This window comes from Zalophus californianus, chromosome 15, assembly GCF_009762305.2.
Source record: "Zalophus californianus isolate mZalCal1 chromosome 15, mZalCal1.pri.v2, whole genome shotgun sequence".
In the NCBI taxonomy this organism is placed as follows: domain Eukaryota; kingdom Metazoa; phylum Chordata; class Mammalia; order Carnivora; family Otariidae; genus Zalophus; species Zalophus californianus.
This window is the reverse complement of record NC_045609.1, coordinates 87689118-87715125: the sequence shown is the minus strand read 5'-3', so window position 1 is coordinate 87715125 and position 26008 is coordinate 87689118. Positions and strand designations below refer to the sequence as shown.

The window sequence follows — 26008 nt, the reverse complement described above, 5'->3', positions numbered from 1 at the left end:
CGGTGGGGAAAGAGAACCGAGAGAGGCCCCAACACGACGCAGAATCTCTTGCAGCCCGCCTGTCCGCAAGCCCCGTGAGGGGTCTGGGATAATGGGGGCACAGCGGCTGCAAGGAGCGAAGGAGCACAGCCCCTGGAGGGAACCGCAGAAAACTCTTTCAAGGCCAGTTTTCGTGGCTGCCCTCCGGGGAACGAGCCGCTGTTACGTGTCTGAGCGCGAGTGGGGCAGAGACGTGTTCGTTCTGAGAAGGGGCACGCTGGGGCATTCGGTCTATGATGGCGGAGAGGAAAAGCTGCACAAGGAGTTAGGAGGCAGAGTGGGGGGCATCTCCAAGAAGCCAGGCTGGAGAGCAAAACTCGGAGGCCCGGCGCCTCGCCACTGGGCCCTCTGGGAGCAAGACAAGGAGGCAACAAGCATCTCCCGAGCTGGGGACTGTGTTTCCAGTTAGAAAAGGCTCCCGACCACCTGGCGTGTGGCGTGAACAAATGTTCCAGGGGACGCTCTGGGCGCAGAGGAGGCCCCGCAGCTTCGGGGTGGGGGCGGGAGGGACCCGGGGAACAGGGAAGGTCAGGAATCACATGGTTTCCACTTACTCACAGCTATGCAGAAGTTAAAATACAAGGCAGAGATGCCTTCAAATTCCTGATGGAAAGCTTCTGCAACTTATAATTCCCACCCCTGTTGAAGCATTGAGCGTGGAATAAAAATGTCATACACACAAAGTCTCACAAAATTTATCTCCCACACTCTCTGTTTCTAGGATGCCTTTCGAGCACTTGTTCCACCAGGAGAAGACATCATGTATCAGAAAGAGGAAGACGCGGGAGGAGGTAGCCCAGGAGAGGGTGGAGGCCCCCAGGGTGGCGGGAGGTCAGGCTTGCGGCGGGCTCAGGGGGAAGCAGCCCCGCGCGGTCAGACGGAGGGCTCCGGGAGGGGCGTCCCGGGAACAAGGGAAATGGGCGACTGAACGTGTAGACTGCTCACGGCACAGATGCCCCTCCTGGAAATTCAGGGCTGAATTAGGAATAGGCACGTAGAAGATTAAGCAAATGAAAAAATGAATTCCAGGGGAAACAGAAGTATGTACAACAAAGGTAATACAACCGTGGGTTACTATGGGTCTTTTGTGAGTAACACTAATGCAGCAACAGTTGTGCAAACAGTGAATATGCACTTAAGGCGAGATAAAATTCCCAGCATCCTGTGGGACCCTCTCTTGCCCCCAAATACCCTCGGCTCGGGGCCCAGGATGCTGGCCCTGTGCTCTCACCTCCCTGGCTGGGCTGAGTTGGCCGTGGCTGGGCCCTGCCCCCTGGGGGCCACGCTGCTGTCCTGTGCTGTCACCCGCCCCTCCCCCAGGGCCCCAGCAAGCACCTGCCGTCGTTGCCACCCAACAGGTCTCCCCTGACACGGCCCACACCTTCCCGAATCGGCCCCTCACTAACAGGAGCTGAGTTCTCCCGTGAAGACCTGGCCGGGACAATTAGGGGTAAGCGGGAGCAGAGAGGTAGAGAGCCAGGGATCGGTGGGAGGCAAAGAAGAAGCAAAAATGGAGGTACCAAGAAGTAGAAATTTGGGGGCACCTGGGTGGGTTAAGCGTCTGCCCTCGGCTCAGGTCATGGTCCCAGGGTCCTGGGATCGAGCCCCGCATCGGGCTCCCTGCTCCGCAGGAAGCCTGCTTCTCCCTCTCCCACTCCCCCTGCTTGTGTGCCCTCTCGCTGTGTCTCTCTCTGTCAGATAAATTAAAAATCTTAAAAAAAAGTAGACATGTAAGCATGTTTTTGAGAATGTGGCACAAAATCCAGAAGAATCAGCCAGAAGAGCTGCCAGTACCTGCCCCTGGGGTGTCCACAGCAGGGTTGGGGGCAGCACAGGGACCTGCTGGCTTTGTTACAGGCGCTCGGCTGAGCAGACGGGGCCACAGGCCTGCAGATGGTGAATCCAAGTGAGATGAACAAAGGGGCCACGTGGAACCGGGCAGTGAGCACTGACCGCCCTGTCCCCCACCGTCCGCCAGCTGGTCACACTGGCTTCCCTCCCTTTCTGGGGCAGAAGAGGAGGGCAGGGGCCGTCCTGTCGTGTAAGGAACCCCACACTTCTCACAAGTGTGCCTTGGTGGCTCAGGGCAGCCTCAACACATGGCTTAGGGTTGGGCAGCACGGAACGGGGGACAGTCCGGGAAAGGAGGGGGGCCGTCCAGGTTGGGAGTGTTTGGCCCCCGTGTGCACATCGCGGCAGAGCTGTGTTTGGCTCCTAAGTCTTGCATTCGCCCCTGGGACGCTGGTTCGGAGAATGGCTGCACCCCTTTTGGGAAGTACAACATGGCGGCACAACCCGGGGCAGTCTCTGGAAACCAGAGCCCAGGGAAGGAGGGAGAGGTGCCCCGGCTGCACGGCTGAACGGGTTGGAAAGATTGCTGCACCCCATCCCAGGGGTCCTGAGTGGGACCAGCAGCAAAGCCAGCTAGGTCCTGACACAGCCCATGACAGGGGACACAGGGCTCCAAAGTAGAGCTCCGTTTCCCCCAAATTACTGAGGAGGTCCAGGCTCCAAGGGATGAGGAGAATCAGGCACAATCCCTCACAAACCCTGAATATCTCTTCAGCTTCTTCGCTCTGGGTCTCTGAGGACGTCGACTCCGCGGGTGCCAGCCACAGACAGCGGGTGTCTGGAGCCATCCCGATGCCCCAGATGAAGCTGCCAGCATTTGGCCATTCCTGACCAGATGATGGCAACTCCCTATGGTCCAGACGGAGTGGATACCTTCCCTTGTGGCACCGACATCAGGACAGCCTCGGGGGCCCATGACCTTCACCCGTGGGCCTTCTGGTCTCACCTCCTGGACCCAGTGAGCTCCCACACCCCGCATCGCCCCCGCCCCCAGCGACCCCGCCAGCACCCCTCCCCCGCGCCCCGCGAGCACATACCAGCCTGCGGATCTCCCGCTCGCACTCCTTCTTGATGCGGGAGATCTCCTCCTGGTGGAGGTGATACACGCTCCTGATTTCCGCGGCCTTGATCTTGTCGGCCTGGACCGCGATGGTCAGCGCCTCCTCCACCTGCCTCTTGGCCCCCTTGAGCTCCGAGATCTCCTGCTGCATTTTTATCTTCTCCGCCTCGAACCCCTTCTTGGCCTCCTCCTTCGCCTCGGACAACAGCACGATCTTGGCCTTGTCGGGGGCGCCGTCCCGCAGGGCGTGCAGCAGGGCCTGCAGCCGCTGGTTCTCGTTGTCCTTGATCTTGATGACCCTCAGCAGCTCGGCCTCATGCTGCCGCAGTAGTGCTTCACGCACAGCCTGCAGCTCCTTCATCTTCTCCTCATGCAGCTTCGTCTTGAGCTCGGTGAGCAGCACGGCGTTCTTGTGTTGCTCGTGCTCCCGCACCTGCCTCAGCTCCTGGTTCTTCTCCCTCTCCACCCGGCTGACCTGAAAGACACGAGCACGCCAGTCCGTTGGTCCGGAACCCGCCTCTGCCTCTGAGCGCACCTAGGGACCAACGTGGGCAACTTTGTGATCCTTCCTGCAAAGTTGGGAGCTATCTTCCCTTCGAGAATGTCTCCTTGCGGAAACCGAATCAAGCCTTGCAGGTGGAGAGGGTGAACACACACGCCTGGGCGTCCGCGGGGCGCTGGAGGCTGGAAGCACCGCGAGCCTGGAAGGGAAGGTCACAGACATGTGGGTCCACAGAAATCTGCTCGGCTGCCACACCCCTGGCCAGGCCTGACCATGCTGCGAACACCCGACGGCCACCTCGCCCGTGAACCACCAGGAAGAAGGTGCGGGATGCCCTTGGGCACAGGCCTCCAGCCCAGATGACGGGGTATTGCACTCACCTTCTCTGACGTTCTTGGCCAGTGGGGAGACCACTCTAGGCCACTGCACTCTCTGTCTACATGACGTGTAATGTCCAGATTTAGGGAAACACTCAGATTTTTGACTGAATCTCGTTTTCATCTCAAACATCAACCTTGGCTCAATGACCAAACCACCCGCACGTGGCAGGAAGTGGTGCTCAGAACCTAAGGTCGGGGAAAGGAGTGGCTGACCCGCCCAGGGTCCAGCGCTGCAGGTGGCCCTTCGCCTCGCTCCCCACCTCTGGGCTCCACGGCACCTCGTGTGGGGCCGGCATCCTTGATCCCTTCCTTCTCCCACGTGCCCCCCCAAACCGAGCTTCAGAGCTGGCTCCCCACTGCCGCCCACTCCTGGCAGCGTCCAACTCACCTCCCGCCACCCACTCTCCACAGGAGGAAGAGCCTGCAGGGATGAAGCCCCAGCCCAGCCCTCTCCTCTGCTTCCAGTGCATTCAGAGAAAGGGCAGAGCCGGGGAACCACGGCGGACGGACAAGCCCCACTATGCCTTCCCTGCCAGGGCCCCTGGCACCCCAGCTAGCCACTTTGGGTTCTTTTCCCCAGGGTGATAAGCTCTGACCCTCGACCCAGGGCAGGCCCACCGCCCACCCCCCAGACCATGGCCGGCAGCCCCCAGATGCCCAGCCCTGCCTCCACACACTGAACCCGCCACTTTGTGCCCCTTTCTCAGAACAACCCAACCCGCCCCCCAAGATGGATGGATGCCTTATTCATCTCTCTCTCTCTCGGGCTGTGATGTCCCTCCCCCATCAGAGCAAATGTCCTGGGACACACAGAGAGGGGGAGGCCACGTCTGCCGTATCCACGGTTACTTCCCCATCAGGATGTGCATGTGACCTGACTCACTCAGCTGGTGCTCCTGGCTGGTGGTCCGGTGTCCAGTGGGTCCACCCTGAGCTGCCTCGGGACGGCTCGGATCCCACAGTGCTGGCACAAATTCTAATAACAGAGCTCTGTCTTTGGGCCTTCCAGGTCCCTGACGACTGTCCAGGCATCTGCTGGGCAGTCAGGGTTCCCGCCAAAGAAGGGGGCTGTTGCTGAAGCCTAGCGCACAGGCATTTAGTCCTTTCCCATCGAAGATGAGCTACCGTTTCTCCAGTTCAAGCTGAAGACATGGGAAAGCAAAGTGTCGATGGTGGTTCTCAGTGGTGTGGGGGGGGGCGATCTGTTCTCTTGGGGGGGGCCACTGCTGAGCCATTGCAGCCCCCACTGTGGGGTCAGGGGTCCTGCAGCTGGACACGGGGGAGCCAGATGGCCTCTTGCATGGGAATCAGTGGAGGGAAGAGCCACGTTGCCGCGGGTGGTCATAGAGCAGGTGTTTGTCGGAGCAGGAGGCTGGCAGGGGACTCTCAGAACCGGGCAGGGTTTGGTTCTGACGGTGGTCCAAAGTGGCTCAGAGACAACGGTGCCCACACCTGCCGCGCACCTGCCCTTCTGTCCAGTGCCCGTGACTGTCCCTGCCGCACGTGGGAAGGGCTGGTAAGTATGCCGCGGGCAGGTAGGAGCAATGGGCTCAGACAGCAAACGGTGGCCGGGGCCCCTTCAGAGCCCAGGTCCTCCACCACGGCCCCCGCGGTTACTGAAGAAAGACGCACAAACAAAGCACATGGCACTCCCAGGAGCCGCTCGCTCACCACAGTTCTGAGCAAGATGCACTGAACGGGAAGACCAGCCCCGCTGCTTCCTTGGGCTCTGAGGTGCCCCACAAACGCACTGTGCTCCCACCTCTGCGGTCGGCCCCCCTGTGTCTCCCGCAGTAGGCTTTCCTTTCCCCTGAAGCTCCGCCCACACAGGCCCGTGCATTCCTCCCATCTGGTGTAGGCTGAACCGCCAGGCTCCAGGCTTCTGATCGACTTTCCCTGCGTAGCTTCCGTGCCTCCATCCCCTCACACAGAGACTCTGGTTCTCAAGGAGACCGGGGGTGGACAGGGGGAGAACATCCCATAATTACTCCTTTAGCCACGCGAGACTCGCAATCGCTCGGAACGTGGGAGCTGCAGTGTTCATGCCCTTCCCACCAGTTAGGATTCCCAAGAATGGTTGTTTTCCCCATTCCCTTCCCAGTTTGTTAGGGCTGTGCTGTGTCTGCGTGGTCGGCTCCCGTGGCCGTGGCACGCCCCACCCTGATCTTGGAGCTCTTCTTCTTTTCCTCAAGGAATTCCAGGGACTCTCTTCATTTTCTCGCTGCTTTGCCCCGACGAGGCCGACCAGGCCACGGAGCACAGGTGGTGGGGGCTCCCGTGGCCTCGCCATCCTCAGGTTTTGTTCTGAAAGAAGCTATGTTCAGTGCTGCCCACAGTTCTCGCAAAAAACGTGGAGCTGGTGACTGGGGTGGACCCCGGCACGACCCCCAAGTCCCACACCAGAGGAGGGGGCGCCGGCACGTAAGGACCCCCCCACCCGGCCGGCCATCCAAGTGGCTCGGACCTGCTCCCGGCACACAGGGCCCACGGCGATGGGCGCTACTGTCTCCCCTCCTTGGTCAAGACCAGCTTCTACACTTAGGCCAGACCACAGCCCCACGAGGATGGCCCACGATGGGCCCGCGACCCACACAGGCACTCACGGACAGGGTGGCCACCATCCGTAGTCCTAACCGGACGTCCCTAAGAGGGACCGATGTGCTGGAACAGCAGAGACAGGCGCCGGGCCAGGGCGCCAGGGGATGGGTCTCCCGCCAGCCAGCTCCCGAGCTGGAATGGAGATGCGCCCAGAGTCTTACAAGCTGTTGCATGAGGAGCGTAGGCACCTGACTCGCGGGGTGTGTAGCTGCTGAGATCGTGTTCCTGATTCAGACTGCTGAGAAAAGGCACGTCTGTAACAAGCCCACGCAGCGCAGCCTCGGGCCCTGCGGGTGGGATTCTGCGTTCAGACTGCCGAGCTGGGCAGGCCTGACACGCTGACCACGCGGCCACGAGTCCTGCGTCTCATCTCACCAGGGGCCGCAGCACCCGTTCCACACCCGTATATGGTTGGGAGCAGCCATGATCCCTTACGGGGCCACAGAACGTTCACAGCTCTCAAATACTGCTTAACAAATTTTAAACTACGTGGGCAACGGTGCCACTGGGACCCGGCTTCACTGCTTGTGGGCACCTTCGGTCGTGCTGGTTTTCTACTGGACAGGACCTTCTTCTCTAATTCGGAGTCATCCTCAGGGGCGGGCTGTGGAGGACGAGGCGGTCCGCGTGAGGCCTGCAGCAGAGCAGGGCCACTCTCCTGCTTGTCCTCTCACCCGCCGGGGCACTGACCCACGCCAACAGCCGCACCGCGCCACCTCCTGATGATGGACAGGAAGGCCTTGCTTTGAAGAGCTGAATGCGCACCCTTATTTTACACGTGAGCTGTTTGTGGCCTTTGCTCATGTTAGGCTACTTTCCAGAACACTCTGTCTCGGTCCTTGTTCTTTCAAGTGACTGGCTCTAAGAAGGCAGCACTTTTTCCTCTGGCTCATTATTCTGTTCAGCTGTGGTTCTTCCTGCCCCGTTTTTGTCCGCAAAGTCCCAAGTGGCTGTATTCCTAGTGAGATTTCTGTGTCTCGCCTAACCAGGAGGAAGAGCCTGCAGCTTCCCCCCGGAGCCCCTCGCGCCCTGCGGTGAGGACTCAGTGTTTCTGGGCCTGGATGAGCGGAAGACTTTCCCATGGGAGGTTTGGAAACAACTGGGATTTGGGGATTTGGAGAGAGCTCCCCGTGATCGACTCCCACACCTTCCGTGGGTGTCACGCAGACACCACCACTCCCCTCGGACCCAGTCGGCCGCGGCTGCCCGGCCTGCAGCCCCCCCTCCGCATCCTTCCCTGCTTGGCCTCATCACAAAGAGGCAGAACGCGTGGTATTTCTAGACCCCTCACCTCACTGGGTCTTGAAAGACTGCAACCTTCACATTTTCCAGCACGACCTACAGTGAGAACTACACCGACCTCGTGGCCAGGACACCACTCAGTCTGAAAGCAGCCGTCAGTAAGCTCATGGTCCCCTAGAGGGTCCTGATCCGCGTTAGGACCCCTCCGCTCTCCCAGCATCCTGGTCCAGACAATACGTTATTGGGCCTCCGCTGCCCCTACCTGCACAGCCCTCCATGGCCTGACCTCGGGGCCACCTTTCCTGCCGCTGCATCAGGTGAGCCCTGTCCCAACGGAGCAACCCACAGACCCACCTTTGCCGGTTCCTTCCAGTCATTCTGGTCTCTGTCCAAGGCCACCTCCTCTTAGAGGCCCTCCTTGATTGTACCACCGCCAGCATGACTGCTTGCCTGGCTTTACCTCGCCCAGACACCTGGTCCCGTTCCTCAGTGTCTCCCTCCCCTGGGACACGGCCTGGGGGCACACAGGTGCCCAGTGTTTCCTGAGCAGCAGCCTGTGGCCTGGGGAAGTGGGGAAGCCCCTTCCCAGTTAAAGCAGAAGCCGCTTCCTGATAGCAGGTGTAAGGCTTGCTGTCCATTCCTCCCACCCAGTCCCAGGGGTGCTCGTGAGCTGGGGGCACAGATGTGGGCGGGACCCCGTGAGTGCAGGCCGTGGGGGCTGCTCTGTGCCCGGACTGGAGCCGAAGCCTTGGCATCATGGTGGAAACACCGGGGCCTTAGGCACCATGCTTGTTTTTACCTCGTTGTCCATGGTCACCTCCTAATACTCTCCTCTGCTTAACAAACGCTGAGTTCTTTTCCACACAGCTCCCACGAGGCCTTCCATGTCAGCTCCTCTTCCTGCCGAGCTGGCTCCCTCTTTCCAGAAGGTTCTTCACCAGAAATGGCACCACTTCAATCTCCCGACAGAGGGTGGGCAGCAGGAGAGTCCTGTTTTTATTTAAAGCATTTCATTCTTTACTGTCAAATCTCCATTCACTCAAGTATCCCTCGTGATAAATTAACCATCAGCCTAAAATCCAAAGCACTAAGTTTGCGGCGGCTACGTTCACTGGCGTCTCTCCATGCTTCACAGGGACCTTCTCTACCCTGGCAATTGCCATCTGCAAAATGAGATGTTGCTGCTCCAGAATTTTGCGGGGAATTCCTGACGACGGGTGGGCGCCATGTGGGGTGTGAGCGCTCCTCGGCCTCGGCCAGCCTCCCACCACCCAGCCAGGTTTGCGGGTGGGGACGGGTCCTGCTGGCTTTCCCCAGACTTCTGCCGTGAGGTCCAGAACCAGGCCCTCCTCCTCAGGGGCTTCCAGAACAACATCTGGAATATGCTGAAAACCAGACAGAAATCTCCAATCCCACGGTCTGGGTCTGGTTACACAGATTTGTCCCGCAGTTGCAATGGTGACGTTAACTGTGGTACATGTAAAGATTTCAGGACCGGTAAGGACAAAGCTGTTGACAGTCGTGATGACTGGATTCGTGTTTCACATCCCCCACGTCAGCATGACCAAGGGTGGCCAGCACTGGTGGCATTTTGTGGTGAGGGTATTGCACTGGGTGAGCAGACAGAGGGCTCCCGGAGCCTCGGCGGGAGACACCTGCTCAGGATCCCAGGGGCATTTTGTTGACTGACCTGGCTGCTGGGGGAGACAGGAGAGTGCAGGCGGGAACTGGAAAGGGGCCTGAGGGGCGTTTCAACCCCCGAAAACCCTGCTCCCAGCTCGCCGCCCCCGGTGGATGTGGGGACGGAAGCTGTGAACCCTGGGGGCGCCTGGGTGGTGCACACTCTTGGTTTCAGTTCAGGTCATGACCTCAGGGTCGTGACATCGGGTCCCACGTAGGGCTCTGCGCTCACTGGGGAGTCTGCTTGTCTCTCCCTCTCATTGCTCCTCCCTCTGCACACTCTCTCTCTCTCCAAAATAATTAAATAAATCTTAAAAAAAAAAAAGGAAAGGAGAGAAAGAAAGAAACCATGAGCCCCACCGGCGTGCTAGGGACTGCTGAGCAGCTCCCGGAGCTGAGCCCACGTGGGAGCCCGCTCCGCCTCTCGCCCGTCCCAGGAGGCCAGCACCACGTCCTCAATCCTGCAAGGACGCTGGGCCCAGGGAGGTCCAGGCCTCTCAGCGGCTGTGGGGGAAGCCGGGCTTGGACCAGCCCCACGTGGCAGGAGACAGAAAGGACGGTGTGTCTGGGAGGGTCTAGAACTTTTCTCTTTGAATCCCAAAAGACAATGGCATGTGTTAGGTCTGGGTGGTGGGTACCCGCCTGTCTGACATATTACCATCTATAGACACACGCACGAGCACGTTTAAAAGAAAACAAACTAGAATGTTTTAATGATGCTTGGTGGGAAGGTGCAGTTCTGGCTTGGAAGTGGCAGTGGGAGCCCAGAGGTGGCGAGGGGGGGAGCTCAGGCTCAGAGAAGGTCCCTGGGTCTCAGTGGCCACGGCACCCTCGACTGCTCCTTCCCACCTTCTGGACTAGCGACAGGGGCTGGAAGGTGAGGAGACGATGAAGAACATTACCCTCTATGCCTCCTGGAGGTTTCCTGAATGTAGGAAATCCAACAGTCCAAGACTGGCACCTCCCTCGGGCCTGTGGGGCTCTGCTCCCTGCACCCCCTCCCTGCAGCACTGCCAAGAGCAGCACCTGGCTGCTGAGGCTGCGGGGAAGGCTGGCTTAGAGCAGCACCTCCCAGGGTCCCCGGGAAGGGCTCCCGCAGGGCAGGGTGAGTCCCGCAGGGCAGGGTGAGTCCCGCAGGGCAGGGTGAGACCCGCAGGGCAGGGTGAGACCCGCAGGGCAGGGTGAGTCCCGCAGGGCAGGGTGAGACCCGCAGGGCAGGGTGAGTCCCGCAGGGCAGGGTGAGACCCGCAGGGCAGGGTGAGTCCCGCAGGGCAAGGTTTGGCTGGCGGCCGCATTTCTAACAGGAGTCACGGGAAACTGACGCAACAGCAAGGTCTGGAAACCGCAGGCTCGGGCCTCACCACCCACAGAATAAATTTCAGCTGTCTTGTAAGCCACGGCAACTGGGATGTCTGGGGGAGCACGGTGCTCTGGACGGGCGCTGGCGTGAACCCTTGCACACACGCACACACACACAGGCGGGCGTGCACACTCAGACCCAGCTTCCTTGCACGTGGCCTCAGACACGCAGACAAGGATGCTCACTGCCCGGCCGTGTGCCAGCCGAACACTGGAAACAGCCTGGATGTGGCGGCAGGTGCAACGTGGGCAGGTCGACATGGGGGGAGAGCCAGACCCACTCCAGTGCTGCACGCGGAGCAGTTAAGAGACCAGAGCACCCAGTGTGTGGCCTGCTGTCATCTGTGCTGCGAGGAACCGCAACACGAGGGACTGGGGCCTTTTCTTTTGTTCCTTCTGAATTCTGTACCAAGAGGTCAATCTTCCCAGAACATAAATAACAATAGGGCCCGGGCTGCAGGACCTTGGCTGCCAGCCCCAGGCCCCTTGCACGGCAGCAAGAGGGCAAGAGCTCCACTGCCGCCCGCCTTGGGTGCTGGTGACATGCAGCGAGCCCACTCCCTCCCGCACCCCCACCCCGGGGCCGTTGCGGGACGGGTGGGCTTTGCTAAAAGTGCACATGAAGGCGTACCATACCGCTGTAGCGGGCAGGGTCTGCCGATGAGGCAAGTACCACACCCCGATGTCCACGTGTCATGCTTCTGAGCGTTGGACGGACCACGCTCTCACAAAGGGCCTTATCCCAGGGCTGACCCACGGCGCTCACGCGTCTGAGGCTCGGCCTGCGGCCGTGGTGTGGGAACTCTGTCCTGGGCCTCAGGATGTTTGCACCTTCGCCCCTGGCTCCCCCAGACCACATGTCTGGGCCTCTGGGTGCCGGCCCTGCTGACGTGGTGACCACCTGACCCAGAGCAAGTGCTGAGCCCGATGCTCCCTGACTCCCTGGTCCCAGCCGGGGCCCGGTGGCTCTGACTCTCCTGTGGGCCCACAGAGGAGGCCTAGCCACGGGAGTGCCACCTGGTCGCTGGGACAGCAGCCTATGGTATCCGAGCTGCAGGCCCATCCCCGGGGCTCCTTGAGCTACTCCTCCCCGGCACCCACGGTCCTGTTCCTGTCCCGTTTGTACGGAGCAGGGACCCTCGGCAGGAGGGTGGGTGACCAGCATGGGCCACAGGCTCAGCCAGCAGACGGCACGTAACGGGCGGGCGCGGCCGTGTCCTGATGGACACGGATCTGAATCTCATGTGATTATCAGCAGTCATGGAATATGATAGCACTACTCTTATGATTTAACCAGGCTGGGTCATGCGGCGGTTAGAGACCTGGCCCCGAACACCCCGACCCCCTCCCCCACCACCTCCCTGAAGGACTCTGAGCTGGGCAGGACTCCTCCATACCCACCGCTCACCACATTCCCAGGAGGCCTCGGGTGGGGGGTGAGGGCAGAGGTTCTGACAGAGAGAGAGGACCATGGGCCAGTGGGATGCCCCCCACCCGGGCCTGGCCTGGCACGGAGCAGGCCATCCTGTGACCAGCCCCTCACGCTCCTCCAGAGACCCCGGCACATGCCCCGCCTTCCCCACAGCCTCAAGGACCCCAAGTGCTGGACGTCTGGGCGGGGCCGTCTTGGGCCTGCCCACGGGGCTCTTGGCTCCCGGCGTCCGCACCCCGGAGGGCCTGCCCCAGTGTTTCTGATGGCTCCAGGAAGCGCTAAGTCCAGCCTGTTTCCTTTATCCACACAGAGGCTGTTCCACTGTCACCCGCTCAGGGGACAATTCCCAGGATGGCGCCACTGGCCAAGGTCCCTCTGGGGGCCCAGGCGCTGAACCAGGGTGGTCCCCCACCTCACGTCCCCCCATGCCCCCACTGCCGCCCTCCCAGAGCTGTCTGTCCCCCGTGGACCCTGGGATCAGCTGGGCAGACCCCGGGGCCCAGGACAGTGTAGGGAAGCCGGGAAGGGGCAGGGGCGGCAGGGGGCCCACCTTGCTCTTCTCCTGCTGCAGCTCGATCTGGATGTCGGTGAGCTTGGCCCGCAGCTCCTCGTTGGCGGCCTGCAGAGCAGCGAGGAGCTCCGCCTTGTCCCCCTTGCCTCGGCCGCCCGTGCCCTTCTTGGACATGGTGAGGGTGGCCCAAGGGGTGCCCGGGGTGGGCTGCGCGTCTGGGCTGGGCTGTCCACACCAAGCTCCAGCAGGTAGCGCCTCGTTGCGGCTGCGCTACATTTTCTCGCTCACCTGGAGAGAAAGCACACCTGGTGAGCAGACTGCGTCCTGTGCCCTCGCGGGAGCTTGGGCCGCGTGCGGCCTCGTGGGGCAAGTGGCGTCCTGTGCCCCAAGGAAGCCGTCCAGACTGCACGCCGGTCCCCCAGCCCCAGAGCGCAGAGACCTATGCCCTCCGTACGTCACCTGTGACGGGTCCCCACCTGTAGAGCAGGTCCCCATGCCTGGCACATGAAGAGTGCTTGGGGGTGTTCTTTCTGTCCCTTTGGAATAAGAGGTCGGGGACTCAACTTTAAGGCCCAATTTCATACCCGGCTGTGGGCCCCAGAGACAATGGTGGGTGTGAACCAGGAGCTTCTCAGACAGTGAGGTTGAGGCCGGGACCTCCAGGCCCCCCAGGGGACCCAAGAACTTTGCCGGGAGGACATGCACCCTCACCCTGAGCCAACTTAGGGGGTGAACGCGTACCCTCAACCACCCCACGGGCGGGCTCCCTGCCCTGGGGCCAGCCCATCCACCGCCCTCTCCCTCCCCAGGCCTGGGGCTGCATTTCCTTCCCCACATGTCCCCGCACCAAGTGTGGGAAGCAGACCAGTCAACCCACTGTGTAGACTGTGTGGCCTGGGTTCAGCAGCAGGAGGCTTGAGTCCTGCTCCACACTCATGACCTAGGAAACCCCGTGCCTCCGTTCCCTCACCTGCACAGAGGAGAGACAAGGATGTCCCTGGCCCCCCAGGCTTCCTTCCTGCACTTCAGACACCAGGACGGTGACCCAAGCCACAGAGGTGCCCTGTGCCCACCCACCCGCCCCAGCTGACAGACCGGGAACTTGCCTCCAAAACCTGGGGTATGGGGTCAAAGTCCGGCCTGGACGCAGGCCGGGACGCTGTCACTTCTAGGGGAGCGCTCTCCAAGTGAGTCCCCACGGCCTTTGTCCTCGCTGAGGCCTCGGGATAGGGAATCAGACAAAGCCCCAGATGGTGGGGGCGCAGGGGAAGGCCTGGGCGGGCGGCACACAAGTGGGGGGGGGCTCGTAGGGAAGAGGGCTCACAGCCGGGCTGGGGAGCAGAGCCGGAGGGAGACTCTTCCATGGAGGAGGGAGAGCAGAGCTGGACAGAGACTGTGAGGCTGTCAGGCTGTATCTCCGCAACGGCGTGGCCTCAGAAGAGAGTGCAGCAGACCCTCAGTCCCTCTGCCCAGGCCTGATGGCAGACCCACGGCTCCCTTCCTGCTCACAGCCCCTGCCCGGGAGGTGAAGAGCATGTTCGGTGGAAGGGAGGGGCCGAGTCCCAGGCTCCCGATTTCGGTTAGATTTTCTGAGTCACCCCGAGACCGTTTTGTAGATTTTCCAGCTCTGCGTAAAAGGGTCTTCCGCCCGCTTGCAAGGCCGTTTCCCACTTGCCGTCCAGTCTTCACAGGTGGCGCCGAGAGACCCCCCCCCTCTCGCTCCAGCCCCCGCCCGCAAAGCCACGCAGCTGCTGCTGGTTAGGTTAGGGCAGGCTGGCGTGCAGGCACCAAGCCCTCGGGGCCACGGCCACGGGACCGTCACCGTGCTTCTCATCAGGACTCCCTCTCTGGCTTTTGGCTCGACACCCCCCAGAGAGACCCCAGTCTCGGGTGACAGCCCCATCCTCCTGCCTCCCCTGGTCGAGACCCCTACATCTCCCTGCTGCCTTCGCCAGATTCCAGGGAATTCCCAATCTCCTGGACAATTTGCTGCATTCCACCCCAACTACCCAACTATTATTTACTCATTTCTTTCTGTAGATAGGTTGTTTTGTATGTATATTTTTTAAAGATTTTATTTATTTATTTGAGAGAGAGCAGGATGGGGGGCGGGGGGGTGGAGGGAGAAGCAGAAGCACACCCCCACGGAGCAAGGAGGCCAACATGGGGCTCGATCCCAGGACCCTGAGACCATGACCTGAATCGAAGGCAGCCGCCCAACCAACTGAGCCACCCAGAAGCCCCTATTTTTTACGTATTTTAAAGTGACTCTGCAGGCCGTTCCCGGAGAGAGCGCCAGCATCACAGGTGTCTAAAGAGCTAATGGCCAGGCAAAGATGGAGGGAGACATGCCCTGCCAGGGCTCCAGACAGACACCTGCTCCACAGCCCTGAACCTGCTGGGCCCCCAGGCTGGACGGCAGCCCAGGGGCCCCTCCCGGCCTGCCCTGCACCCTCCGCCTGGCCACCCCCACCGCCCACCGCGCCTTTTGCTTGGTCTGGAATATGATCTCACAAGGCTCAACACGGACACTGTTGGCTCTGGCCTGGGCTCAGGACTCCTGCCGGCTGCCCCACTGGATCCCCAGGCGCTGAGCTGCCTCCACCTTGGTTCTGGACACCCGGCCCTAAGAATTTTCGATGCAGCAAGGGGTCTTGAGCCCTCCCTGACATCTCCCCAAAAGCAGAGTGAATATTTTTCTCCAACACCAATTTGGAGGCAAATATGATAAACATGTAGACTTTATTATTTATGGAAATGAGTGGGAACCAAATAAATCGCCCCCCAGTCCCCTGAAGGCACGCTCACCCACACCCTGCCGGGGACTCCTGGCAGCCTCCTCCGCGGAGCCCTTGATGGGATTACCGCCTGCAGGGGAAGGAAAGGGGATTTTTCACGCCTTACCCATATCCTGTTTGCGCTAATGACATCAGCATTAAGCCTTCAGAGGATGAGAGTTTGATGGAATGAAGCATCTTGCCTCCCAGACTCGGCCGCCTGGATGCGAGACAGGCTAGCAGGTGAGAGGGGCTGCACCCAGCAAGCTCTGGGGTCTGCTGCTCCATGTTACGTGCCTCTGGGCGCCCCATACCCCTCCCTCTGTGCCCACACCCGCTGAAGCACCAGCTGTAAGGATCGCGTCCTGGTCACGGATCCCACGTCTGTCCTGTCACCCTGGGAGATAGAAGAGGCGGTCGGAGGGAGACACAGGGGCCTTGGGGGACACAGGGGCGTCGGGGGACACAGGGGCATCGGGAGGCCCTCGGCCCTTGCCGGCTGCTCTGGCCCGAGCACTCACCCCTGCCTGGAAGAACCACCGACCGCTGGAAGCAGGGACCGGAGGTGGAGGGTGGGGTCGGCAGGCCACCACCAGAGGCCACAGGTGGGCCCCCAGAGAACATGCTTCAACCTCCGAGCGGAACAACCCTGAAGACCTGCTCAGGCCACTGGCTTCCCGTGGCGGAGCTCAGTCCACAGCGGCCGGCATCCGCGTGCTGGGGGCGCAGGGGCGCTGAGGGACCACCTGCCACAGGCCGGCAGGGGCAGAAGCCACATAAGGGGCCCGGGCATTTCAAATACTTACGGCCTGAATTAGCCCCCCTCCCAAATAAGTGTCGCGAACCTACTTGGGAGACGTAGGGGTGTGGGGGAAGAGGCAGGGTCACGTTCATGCCCCAGGCTCCGCGCACACCGATGCTGATTTGCCACCAGCCACATCTGTCACACGTTGTCGGGAAGTCATTAAACCATCAGATTAATAGCTCAGTCTGCCCCCCTTTGTTTCGGGGTCTCTGAGGATGTAATAAATTGAGGAGCTCGTTCTGCTCTCTCCAAGTAAGTGCTCTTGCGTTCAGAGGGTTTAGAAAGGGAGACAAGCTCAGAGCCGCTGACCCCCTAATGAGGAAGCTGTGGGGTCAGCACCGCCCCCACCCAGCCCCTGCCGGCCTCCAGGCTTTCTCCAACGTGGAGCTGCGCTCTCACTGCCCGGTGTGGGAGTAGAACCCAGACATCCGTGAAAACCTCCTGCGTGCACACAGCTCAGGGCAAGGCCCCGCACACTTGGCCAGAGGCCGGGGCATAAAGGGGCTTGGGCCTTCTAAATCTGATAGTGTCTGACCCGCATTCTTTCCTGGTTAAACACGTTACCTACAAAGAAGAAAGGATGAATCTGATGCTTCTAATCCTTATCGTTTCCATGGAAATCCAAGGCAGGCAGTGGGGAGAGGGTCAGATACACCATGTCGAACCCCACAGGGACCCCCCGAGTTCAGGGTGTGTCTCCCTGTTGGCAGTCGGACAAGCGTCCGCACGCTGGTGCAGGCTCGGCCAGGCAGAGGACCAGGCTACGCAGTCGGGCAGACGCGGGGTGTCGGTGGGGCACTCGGCCCCGGGGGAAGGTGTCTCGGGCTGCTCCCTCTCCACGCTGGGCCCTCAGAGTGAGCCTGGCAGAGGGGTGGGGGGGCAGGCCAGGTGTGGGTAACCCTCACGACACACAGCTCTCCCATTAAAAGTCTCTTTCCTCAGAAAACATGAAGACCCCAGAGAGGGAAATCAGCCGGCCATGCATGGCTGGACGTACATGTTGATCCAAGAATTTGATCCACACCTGGACACCTTGAGGCAGGAGTCGTGCTGGGGGCGGGGGGGGGGGCGCAGAAGAGCGTCTGGAGGGGTGGGGAGCAGGGACAGGTCTTGGGAGGTGGGGAGCAGCACGTGGGGTCTGGGTGCCCAGGGGTGGGCGGCGGTGAAGAAGACGGGGTGTCCCTGCTCCCAGCAGACCCACTGTTAGCATCAACCCTGGGACAGCCCCAAACCACAGCGGGGACTCAAGCATGCTGGGCTCTTTCCCACAGCTGGCCACGAGGTGGCCACAGGACAGACGGAGGATCCACAGGAGGGCAGGCGGGCAAAGCAGCTGAGGCCTCAGCTCGACTCGGAAATGCGTTTTCTAGAAGCCAGAGACAGAGGTCAAGAGTCCAGGTGTGCCACGTGATGTCACAGTCAGGGAGCTTCCCTGTCAGCTGAGGGCAGGAGCAGATGCTGTGCCTCCAGGACGGGACCCGAGCGTGGGAGTAGCCACCTTCCTGCACCCTGAGCGGCCACTGCCGAGGCCGTGGGACTCACCGTGACGACTGGGACGGACGGGGAGGCGCCCTCCGTCCCACAAGGACACCCGGTGCTCCCACAGTTGGCCGCGCGTCTCTGAGAAGTGACTCGGGGTTGGCCACACAAACTCTGCCTTGATCTCAACATACCCACATCTTATCTGTAACCAGTCACGGTCCCCAGTCCACAAAACTGACTCCAACACGTTCCCTTCCCGTCAAAAGGGTTTCCTGTGGTTCACGGCCAGAGTTCGGGCCCACCCGTGAGCGAGTTAAACTCCAGCCTTGACATAAACTTTTCAGCGTGAATCCCTGTAGATGAGTGCGCAGCTGTAGGATGATGCAGAGCGATCCCACGTGCCTCCATGCAGCTTCCCCGGGGGCTACATCCTGAGAAACTGCAGTGCAGGACGGCCACCAGGATGTGGCCCGCATCTCCCCAGGACCGCCTTGAAACCCCGCGCCCACCCTACCCCTCCTTAGGCCCTGGCAGCGGCGAATCTGCCCTCGGTCTCTACATTTTGTCATTTCGGGAAAGTTACAGAAACGATGTCATCAGGACGTGACCTTCTGGGATTGGCTTTCTACTTCAGCATAAATCTGGGGATCCATCCAGGTTGTGTGCACCGGTGGCTCATCCACGTGCAGTGTTCCCCCGCGTGGAAACCCCGCAGCCTGGGAATCCGCTCACCTGCTGAAGGGCGTCCGGGCTGTTCGCGGGCTTGGCCGCCGCCGCCGTGCTGCTATAGACATGTGCACAGGTGTGTGATGAGCAGAGTCTTCCTTTCTCAGAAAGAACGCCCACAGCGTCTGGGTCTCGCACACTTGAGGAGGTGGTGTTCTACGAGACACCGCCGAGCTGCTTTCTGGAGGGGCTGCCCCGTCTACCCTCCCACCAGCAACGAATGTACTGCCTCTGGTGCTTTTCATCTGCTTTCCCTGATCGTTAGTGACCGACTTCCTTTCACCGGCTCGTTTCCCATCTGTGCGCGGCGGCCAGAGAGGGCAGGCTCCTCGTGCGGTCCTTTCTGCCTGTGTCTGCTGGGGTTTCTGAGCCGCTAGCTTCTTCAGCCCCGGCGAAGACCCAGGGACCTCACCACTGTGTCTCCCCAGGTCCCGGGTCCCTCGTTGGCCTGCCTTCTTCACCTTCTTACGCTTGTTCTCGATCCAATATCCAGAGGGTTTTGTTGTTCTGATGGGAGGACTAGGGAAAAGTAGGTTTACCCTGCCTTCCTGGAGGCGGGAGTTTCTCCATCAAAGGAAAAATCTTACACTTGTATCTACCGTTATGTAAGAATGATGATTATCATAAGCACAACAATCACAACAATATAGACGATTTAAACCACAGGTGTGATTTAACATTTGCCACCTCACTTCCCAGGGCAGAGGGCAGACATTATGTTAAATAACTGTAGTCGCCAACCACCTATTTGAGGAAACGGTCCTCACCGCCAGTACTGGAGGGAACGGTCGTCCCAGGAAAGACACCTTGAGTAAAAGCCACTTTGTGCTTGGTTTTGCGTTTGCCTGATTCAGTCCAGGGAGGGAGGCTTCGATCGCACTAATACCAACGGGTCCTTTTTGAGACAGAAAAAGTGGCAGCAATTATGGATCTACACAGTGGACCACTGAGCACGTAAATGGTTCCTGGGGGGCAGTGCAAGTGTTTTAGAAATAACAGAATCAAAATACTGAACCAATACACAGTTTTGCTTCTGCTGAACCCGTCACCTGACTGACCGCCATTTAAAGTGGAGACGTGAACACAGATTTCCAGCATAGGAAATAATCTCAGGATCGCCAGCCAAAATGCCAGTTCTTCAGGTGAGGAGACCAGGGTCCAGAGGGAGTGTGTCCCCCAAGGACCCAGCGCTCCTTCCTGACAGCGCCCCAGCCTGCTGTCTCCACGAGAGACAGCGCAACACGGATCCCCCTTGCAGCAGACAGCCCAAGCTGTGACTCTCAGGCATCAGAGAGAAGACTCAAATGCATGGCCTCGGGGGCGGGCCAGCCTAGCCTGCCCAAAGTTCTCTGCCTCTGTCGAAGGGGGCCGCCTCTTTCCAAACAACTCAGCCGGGGCCCGGGACCAAGCTCAAAAATATTTAAAGAGGGGCGTCTGGGGGGCTCAGTGGGTTAAGTGTCCGACTCTTGGCTTCCACTCAGGTCATGATCTCAGGGTCGTGAGATCGAGGCCCACGCTGGGCTCCATGCTCAGCGGGGAACATGCTTCTCTCCTCCCTCTGCCCCCTCCCCACCCCGCTCGTGCTCTGTAAACAAATAAATAAAATCTTAAAAAAACATATTTAAAGGAATACAAAAAAAAAATTCACCCCCAAGAATACAAAATTCACCACATCTGGCATCCAATCAAAATGACCGGGCTGTCAATTATTTCTCAATAAAACTGAGGGGGAAAATGCCAGGCAAGGAAGTAGGGAAGCAGTACTCCTAACAAGGAGGGGAAAACCAACCAAGAGAAACAAATGCAGACATAGATCGCAGACCTGGAAGGTGAGGACGGGAGAGCGGCGGTACAGGTAACACCCACGAGCTCAGGAAGGTGCAGGAAGTGGGAGCATGGGAACAAGAGACGTGGAAACGTGTCCAAGGATCCAAGTCAGGACCACGGAGAGCAGAGCGTGGGTGGGAGCCAAGGATGCGCCTGGCGCCAGCCACAGAGCTGCACCCACAAGAGAAAGGTCCAGTGAGCAGGAGGCACCGCAGGAAAGGGAGCCAAAACAGAGATGGGAGTCCCGCGGACACCTGTTTAGGAACACGACAATGACACCTACTTCCGTAGAAGTTTCACACAGTCCTTCCTCTTTCTTGCACTCCACCCGCCCCACAGAATAAGGGAATACACATTGCCCCCAATGGAAAGCTTTTTTTGCTTGTTTTAAGGCCTGTAAGTAATCCCTCTCTTACATCTTTATGACAAAATATATATAATTGGAAATTTAAATGTTCCCTGCAACCTTCAGCACTGAGGTTGTGAAAATGTCTTCCAGGTTGAGTAATTGTTGCAAAGATTACAGCTGTGTAACTGGTTCCGATAGCACCAGTGAATCATAAATTCTGATAAATTATCAAATATAAAAAGTAAAATTGCATTTAAAGGCATCTCTGCATAATCTGGACGGGGGTGGTGGTCAGGGTGAAGGCTTCCCTTTCTACTCCAGAAATTTTCCTCTCTCAGGAAAAAGGAGAGTTGCTCAGGGCAGCATCTGGAAACACCCACCTCCTGACCTCTGTCCGCGGGTGGGGGTCAGTGTATTTGCTCACTGGGGATGCAGTGGGCAGCCACCGTTGGCTCTAAGAGCCCCTGTCCCAAGAACCAGCGTTCCCGACACAGACAGCAAGGTGCATAGCGCTCAGCCCAGAGAGACGAGCCGCTTCGGTGCACGGCAAGGGCTCAGCAAGCACCGTTTGTCTATCTGCTTCTGCCTCTTGTAAAGGTCCCAGAACTTCCCACGATGGACATGGCTCACGTTTAAGTTTGACTATGTCTATCTTGATCAACCAGTATACATGGTGTATCTGTTGATTAAAAATGTACTTACAGTTATAAAGTGCTTTAGTAGTGAGAATTTTGTAGAATATTTACATTGTCGCCATAAATCCGGAATTTTTAGCCCCCTTCCATCTTACCCATGCACACAATTTGTTTCAGAATGTTGTTTTAAATACAAGATTTCTTAGAAACATGACTCTTCCATCCCATATGGAACAACTATATTGATTTAGGAAAGAGGGTCAGTGTTTAGGTTGTGAACACCCAGGGAACACTTGGCGAGGGGGGCAAATATGGTTCCCCTGATTTTGTCCACATGCTAATCCTGGAACGTGTGAACAGGTTCCTTTATGTGACAAGAGCAATTTCACAAATGTGCTCAGGTTAAGACTCTGAGATGGGGTCTGTGGTCCCATCCAATCACACAAGTCCTAAAGGCAGAGGCCCTTTCCCAGAGAAGGCACAAAGGGCACAGCCTGAGGAGGATGAGGGCAACCACCACTGGCCTGGAGATGGAAGAAGGCGCCCCAAGCTAGGGGTCGACACAGCCTCTGGGCACACAGAGCCTTCTGGTCACACAGCACAGCGAAATCGAACCTGCGGTCCAATGACACGTTGCTGAGCTCTGCTAACAACCAAGTGAGCAAGGACACAAACCCCACCCCCCCAGAACCCAGAACCTCCAGAAAGGACAGCGGCCTGCCACACACAGGCTTAGCCCTGCCCCAGACTTCCGGCTGAAGAACTATGAGACAGCAAGTCTGTGTTGCTTTAAGCTACTAGATTTGTGGCAATTCGTTTTGGCAGCAACGGAAAGTTAATACAGACGTTATTAGTACCCGAGGTGGTACAAAAGCTGCATAGCAGCCTGCCGTGGGTGACACCTGCATGTCAGGCAGAATCCCCTGCAAGCCAGGCCCACGTCTTCTTTTCCTCAGTCAGCTGGTCACAGGGAGCCTCCCTGAGGCCACAGGGGTGAGTGGGAGAGAGAAGATGCCGTAGCAGGAGAGGGACTGTGGGAACTGGACAACTCACCTGTGTCTCAGGCCTGCTCAAGCCAACCTCGTCTATGCTCCACGTCCATTTGACGATGGGGTGCTGTGGTGCACGCCTGACCTCGCAGCCTGGAGGGTCAGACGACATCCTGTTCAAGCTCAGGCTGCACAGCAGCTCGGTGACCCACCATTAAATGCTGTTCCCTAGAGCCCAGCAGCCAGCCACATAGCTGCAGCAGTGAAGGAAAACGGACTCACTCAGTGACCACTGAGACACTCGGGACCACGGTACCCAGAGAGACCCGTACAACATGGGCCCGGCAGAAATACAGCAAACTTTTTGTAACAGTAAATAGTTTCTCTAGTCATATAATTTTACTAAGCAGGATAAATTCCAACCTCATGAATGACCACATGACTGAAAAAGATCACACGGTTCAGAAAATAGGCCTCACATTATATTCCACATACATTATGTTCCAAGCTAAGGGGAGGAATATAACTCAAAAATATTAGATTATTTGGTTAATTGTCAAAGAAAAATAGATCTATTTTCTTTCTATCTATACTGCCTTCTTAACGAAATTCCAAGTGGGTTGAAGAGAACTGATGATGAAAATCAAAGCAGGGAAAGTAGAAATGAGCATTTCTGAAATCTCCGGAGAGAAAGGCCTTCTTAGGCTTAGAGAAGATAAAAGGAATTCGCAACAGGAAAAGCCAGCAGATTCCGCCACATTAAAAATTTACATCTCTTTATTATAGATGTCATGCAATTAAGGAGCTAAAAACAAGCTGAAACAGTATTTGCAGTAAATTCAATTAAAAAGTTAATAACATTACTATGTGAGGAGATCATGAAACTTGATAAAAATACTAAGATCTCACAAGACAAATGGGTAACTATCAAAAGAGATCATTTACAAAGAAGGAAAAAAAGTGATTTTAAAATCACAAGAAAACCTCCTCTATTTATAATGTAGAAAATCACAAGAGAATGTCTCACCTAGAATCTATAAAATCCTATCTTTTCTTGAGCCTGTTAAAGAGTTGAGGTCCCAAGGCAGCCTCTGGCAGAGCAAAGGACAAGGAAGTGGGTAAGAAGAAATCAGCTCCAATTTTAACATGATTCTAAGGGCCTGATGTGGGCTGGCAGGTCAGTTTGGAATTGCTGGAGCCCAGACACAAGAGAGGTGAGGGCAGGGCAGAAGCTGGAGGGGCTCCCCGCCTGGTGCAGACATGCAAGAAGCTGTCTGCTGCCTGGGACAGGTACAAGACCCTCCCCACAGCTAGAACCCATCTTGCACCCAAAGCAAAAGCCTTAAGGCACTGGGAGAAGGGAAGCAAGCCCTCTTGTCCACAGGGTCACCGAGATAAGGATGAAAGTAAGATCCCTCCTTCCTTCCGGGCCCAGGATCTAGAAAAGAATCCCTGCCTCTAGGGTAAGAGGCGAAGCCCAAAACATCTGTCCCTGGGGAGGAAGACAGAGGCCCCTTGACACAAAGCAGAACTTGGCTGCTGTGGAGGAGGGCAGGGATCCTCAGAAGGCTGACCGCCCAAGTTGAGGCATAAATGCCTTGACTAATCTAAGGATTAGTCAGAAGAATCTGAGATCCCCTTTCCTCAAAACAAGCATCAAGGTGAGTAACAAGCAACAGCAGTCTAGCTGGGTGAGTGACAAGGCTGCAGAGAGGGCCCCTTCTGCGGTGCAGGTGTGCAGGGTGTGTTGGACGCTGAGGGTGCAGCAGGAGCATGGAACAGAGCCTGCAGTGTTCCAGGCACCATACTGAGCACAGTGTGCTGGCAGCCCACCATGAGGAGTCTGAGCCCCGTGTCGGACTGGGCATAATGACAAAAACTGCAAATCCCTAGCCTAGTTCAACTACTCCCTGGGTCAGCTCAAACCCACACCCTAACTCAGGGAGACTTGTGTCCACGTCTGTGCTTAAATATTATTTCCCTCAAATATTTTCTACTGTTCCTCTACAAACGATGACTGATATTCAATAAAAAATTACAAGACACAGAAAAACAAAACAAAAAACAAGGAGAACCACCCATTGTCAAGCAATCAGAAGAACTAGACTCAGAGATGTTGAGTTGTTGCAGTTACCTGACAGAACATTTAAGTAACTGTGACTAATATGCTCAAGGATCTAATGGAAAAGATGAACGTCATGAATGAAGGGACAGAAACCAGCAGAGAAATGGGAACTATGAGAAAGGCTTGAATGGAAACATTAGAAACAATGATCATGACATCAAAGGTGAAGAATTCCTTTGACTGGTTCACCCAAGGAACTGACACGGCTGAGGGAAGTCTCCGTGAACTTGAAGACAGGAAACTGTCCAACGTGAAAAATAGGAGAAGAAAGAAAACAGAGTCTCTAACAGTGTCAGGCAAAATCAAGAAGCCTAGAAGAGGAGGGGGGGTGGGGTCCCAGAGTAAGACAAGAAAACAGGGAGAAGAAATATATAAAGAAATAAAACAACAACAATTGTTCAAAATTAGTGAAACACACAACTCACAGATTCAAGGCACTCATAGATCCTCGAATAGGAAGAAGAAATGTAGACATACCATGGTCAAACTGATGAGCACCAGAACTAAAGAGAAAACCTTGAACAGAACCGAAGAGGGAAGGAAGCACACAACACTCAGAGGAACAAGATGAAAATTAAGGAAGCTAGAAGACAATGGAGCAACAGCTTAAAGTGCTGGAAAAACCAAACCAAACCAAACCAAAACACCTACCAAGACAGAATTCTATCCTTAGCAAACATATCTTGCAGAAATGAAGGAGCTGACCACCTCACATCCATTATGATGGCTACTATAAGAAGTTTTTAAAAAGAAATATTTTTTATTTTATTTTTTTTAAAAAAGATTTTATTTATTTGAGAGAGAGAAAGAGAGAGACAGCGAGCATGAGCAGGGGGAGGGGGAAGGGCACAGGCAGAGGGAGAAGCAGACTCCCGACTGAGCAGGGAGCCCAATGCCAGAATCAATCCCATGACCCCAGGATCATGACCTGAGCTGAAGGCAGACGCTTAACCGACTGAGCCACCCAGGCGCCCTAAAATAAATATTTTTTAAAACCTAGAAAATAACAAGTCAGGCTGCAGGTAAATCAGAGCCCTTGTGCACTGTTGCTGGGAACGTAAAATGGTGCAGCTGCTTTAGGAAACAGTCTGGCATTTCCTCACACAGTTTAACAGCCACCATATGACCCAGCCATTCCATCCTAGGATGTACTCCAGAAAGATGAAAAACACGTCCACACAAAGTTGACAGCAACATTATTCACAGTAGCCAAAAAGTGGAAGCAACGCAAATGTTCATCGACTGACAGATGGATAAATAAAACATGGTCTAGCCATACAATGGAACATCGTTCAGCAGTAAGTAGGAATGAGGTACTGATACAGGCTACAGTATGGATGGACCCTGAAAACATGACATTACATGAAAGAAGCCAGACATAGAAGGTCATATACTGTATGATTCCATTTTTGTGAAGTGGCCAGAAAAGGCAACTCTAGACAGAAAGAAAGTGGATGAGTGGTTGCCACAGGCTCAGGACAGGGGAAGTGAGAAGCGTCAGCTAAAGGTACAGGGCTTCTTTTTGGGGTGACAGAAATGTTCTAAATTTGTGGAGACAGCTCCATTACCCTGTGAATATACCAAAACCCCGTGAATTCACACTTTAAGTGGGTGACTTACATATTATTAAAGCTGTAAC

General features: G+C 57.0%; 1 protein-coding gene across 14 annotated transcripts in view; it reads right to left on the bottom strand.

Moving 5' to 3' along the window:
- JAKMIP3 (Janus kinase and microtubule interacting protein 3) overlaps positions 1-26008 on the bottom strand; it is a 116823-nt gene that overhangs the window by 48585 nt on the left and 42230 nt on the right. For 13 of the 14 annotated variants that reach the window (XM_027597093.2, XM_027597092.2, XM_027597097.2 and 10 more), the window contains exons 2-3: positions 12694-12942; positions 2928-3425 (exon numbers count right to left, since the gene is read on the bottom strand). In XM_027597093.2, coding sequence (XP_027452894.1) covers positions 2928-3425; positions 12694-12828 — 633 coding nt within the window. In that variant the 5' untranslated portion in view covers positions 12829-12942. Of the gene's footprint in view, positions 1-2927; positions 3652-12693; positions 12943-26008 lie in introns of those variants that run through there. The other variant, XM_027597106.2, reaches the window with a different exon arrangement.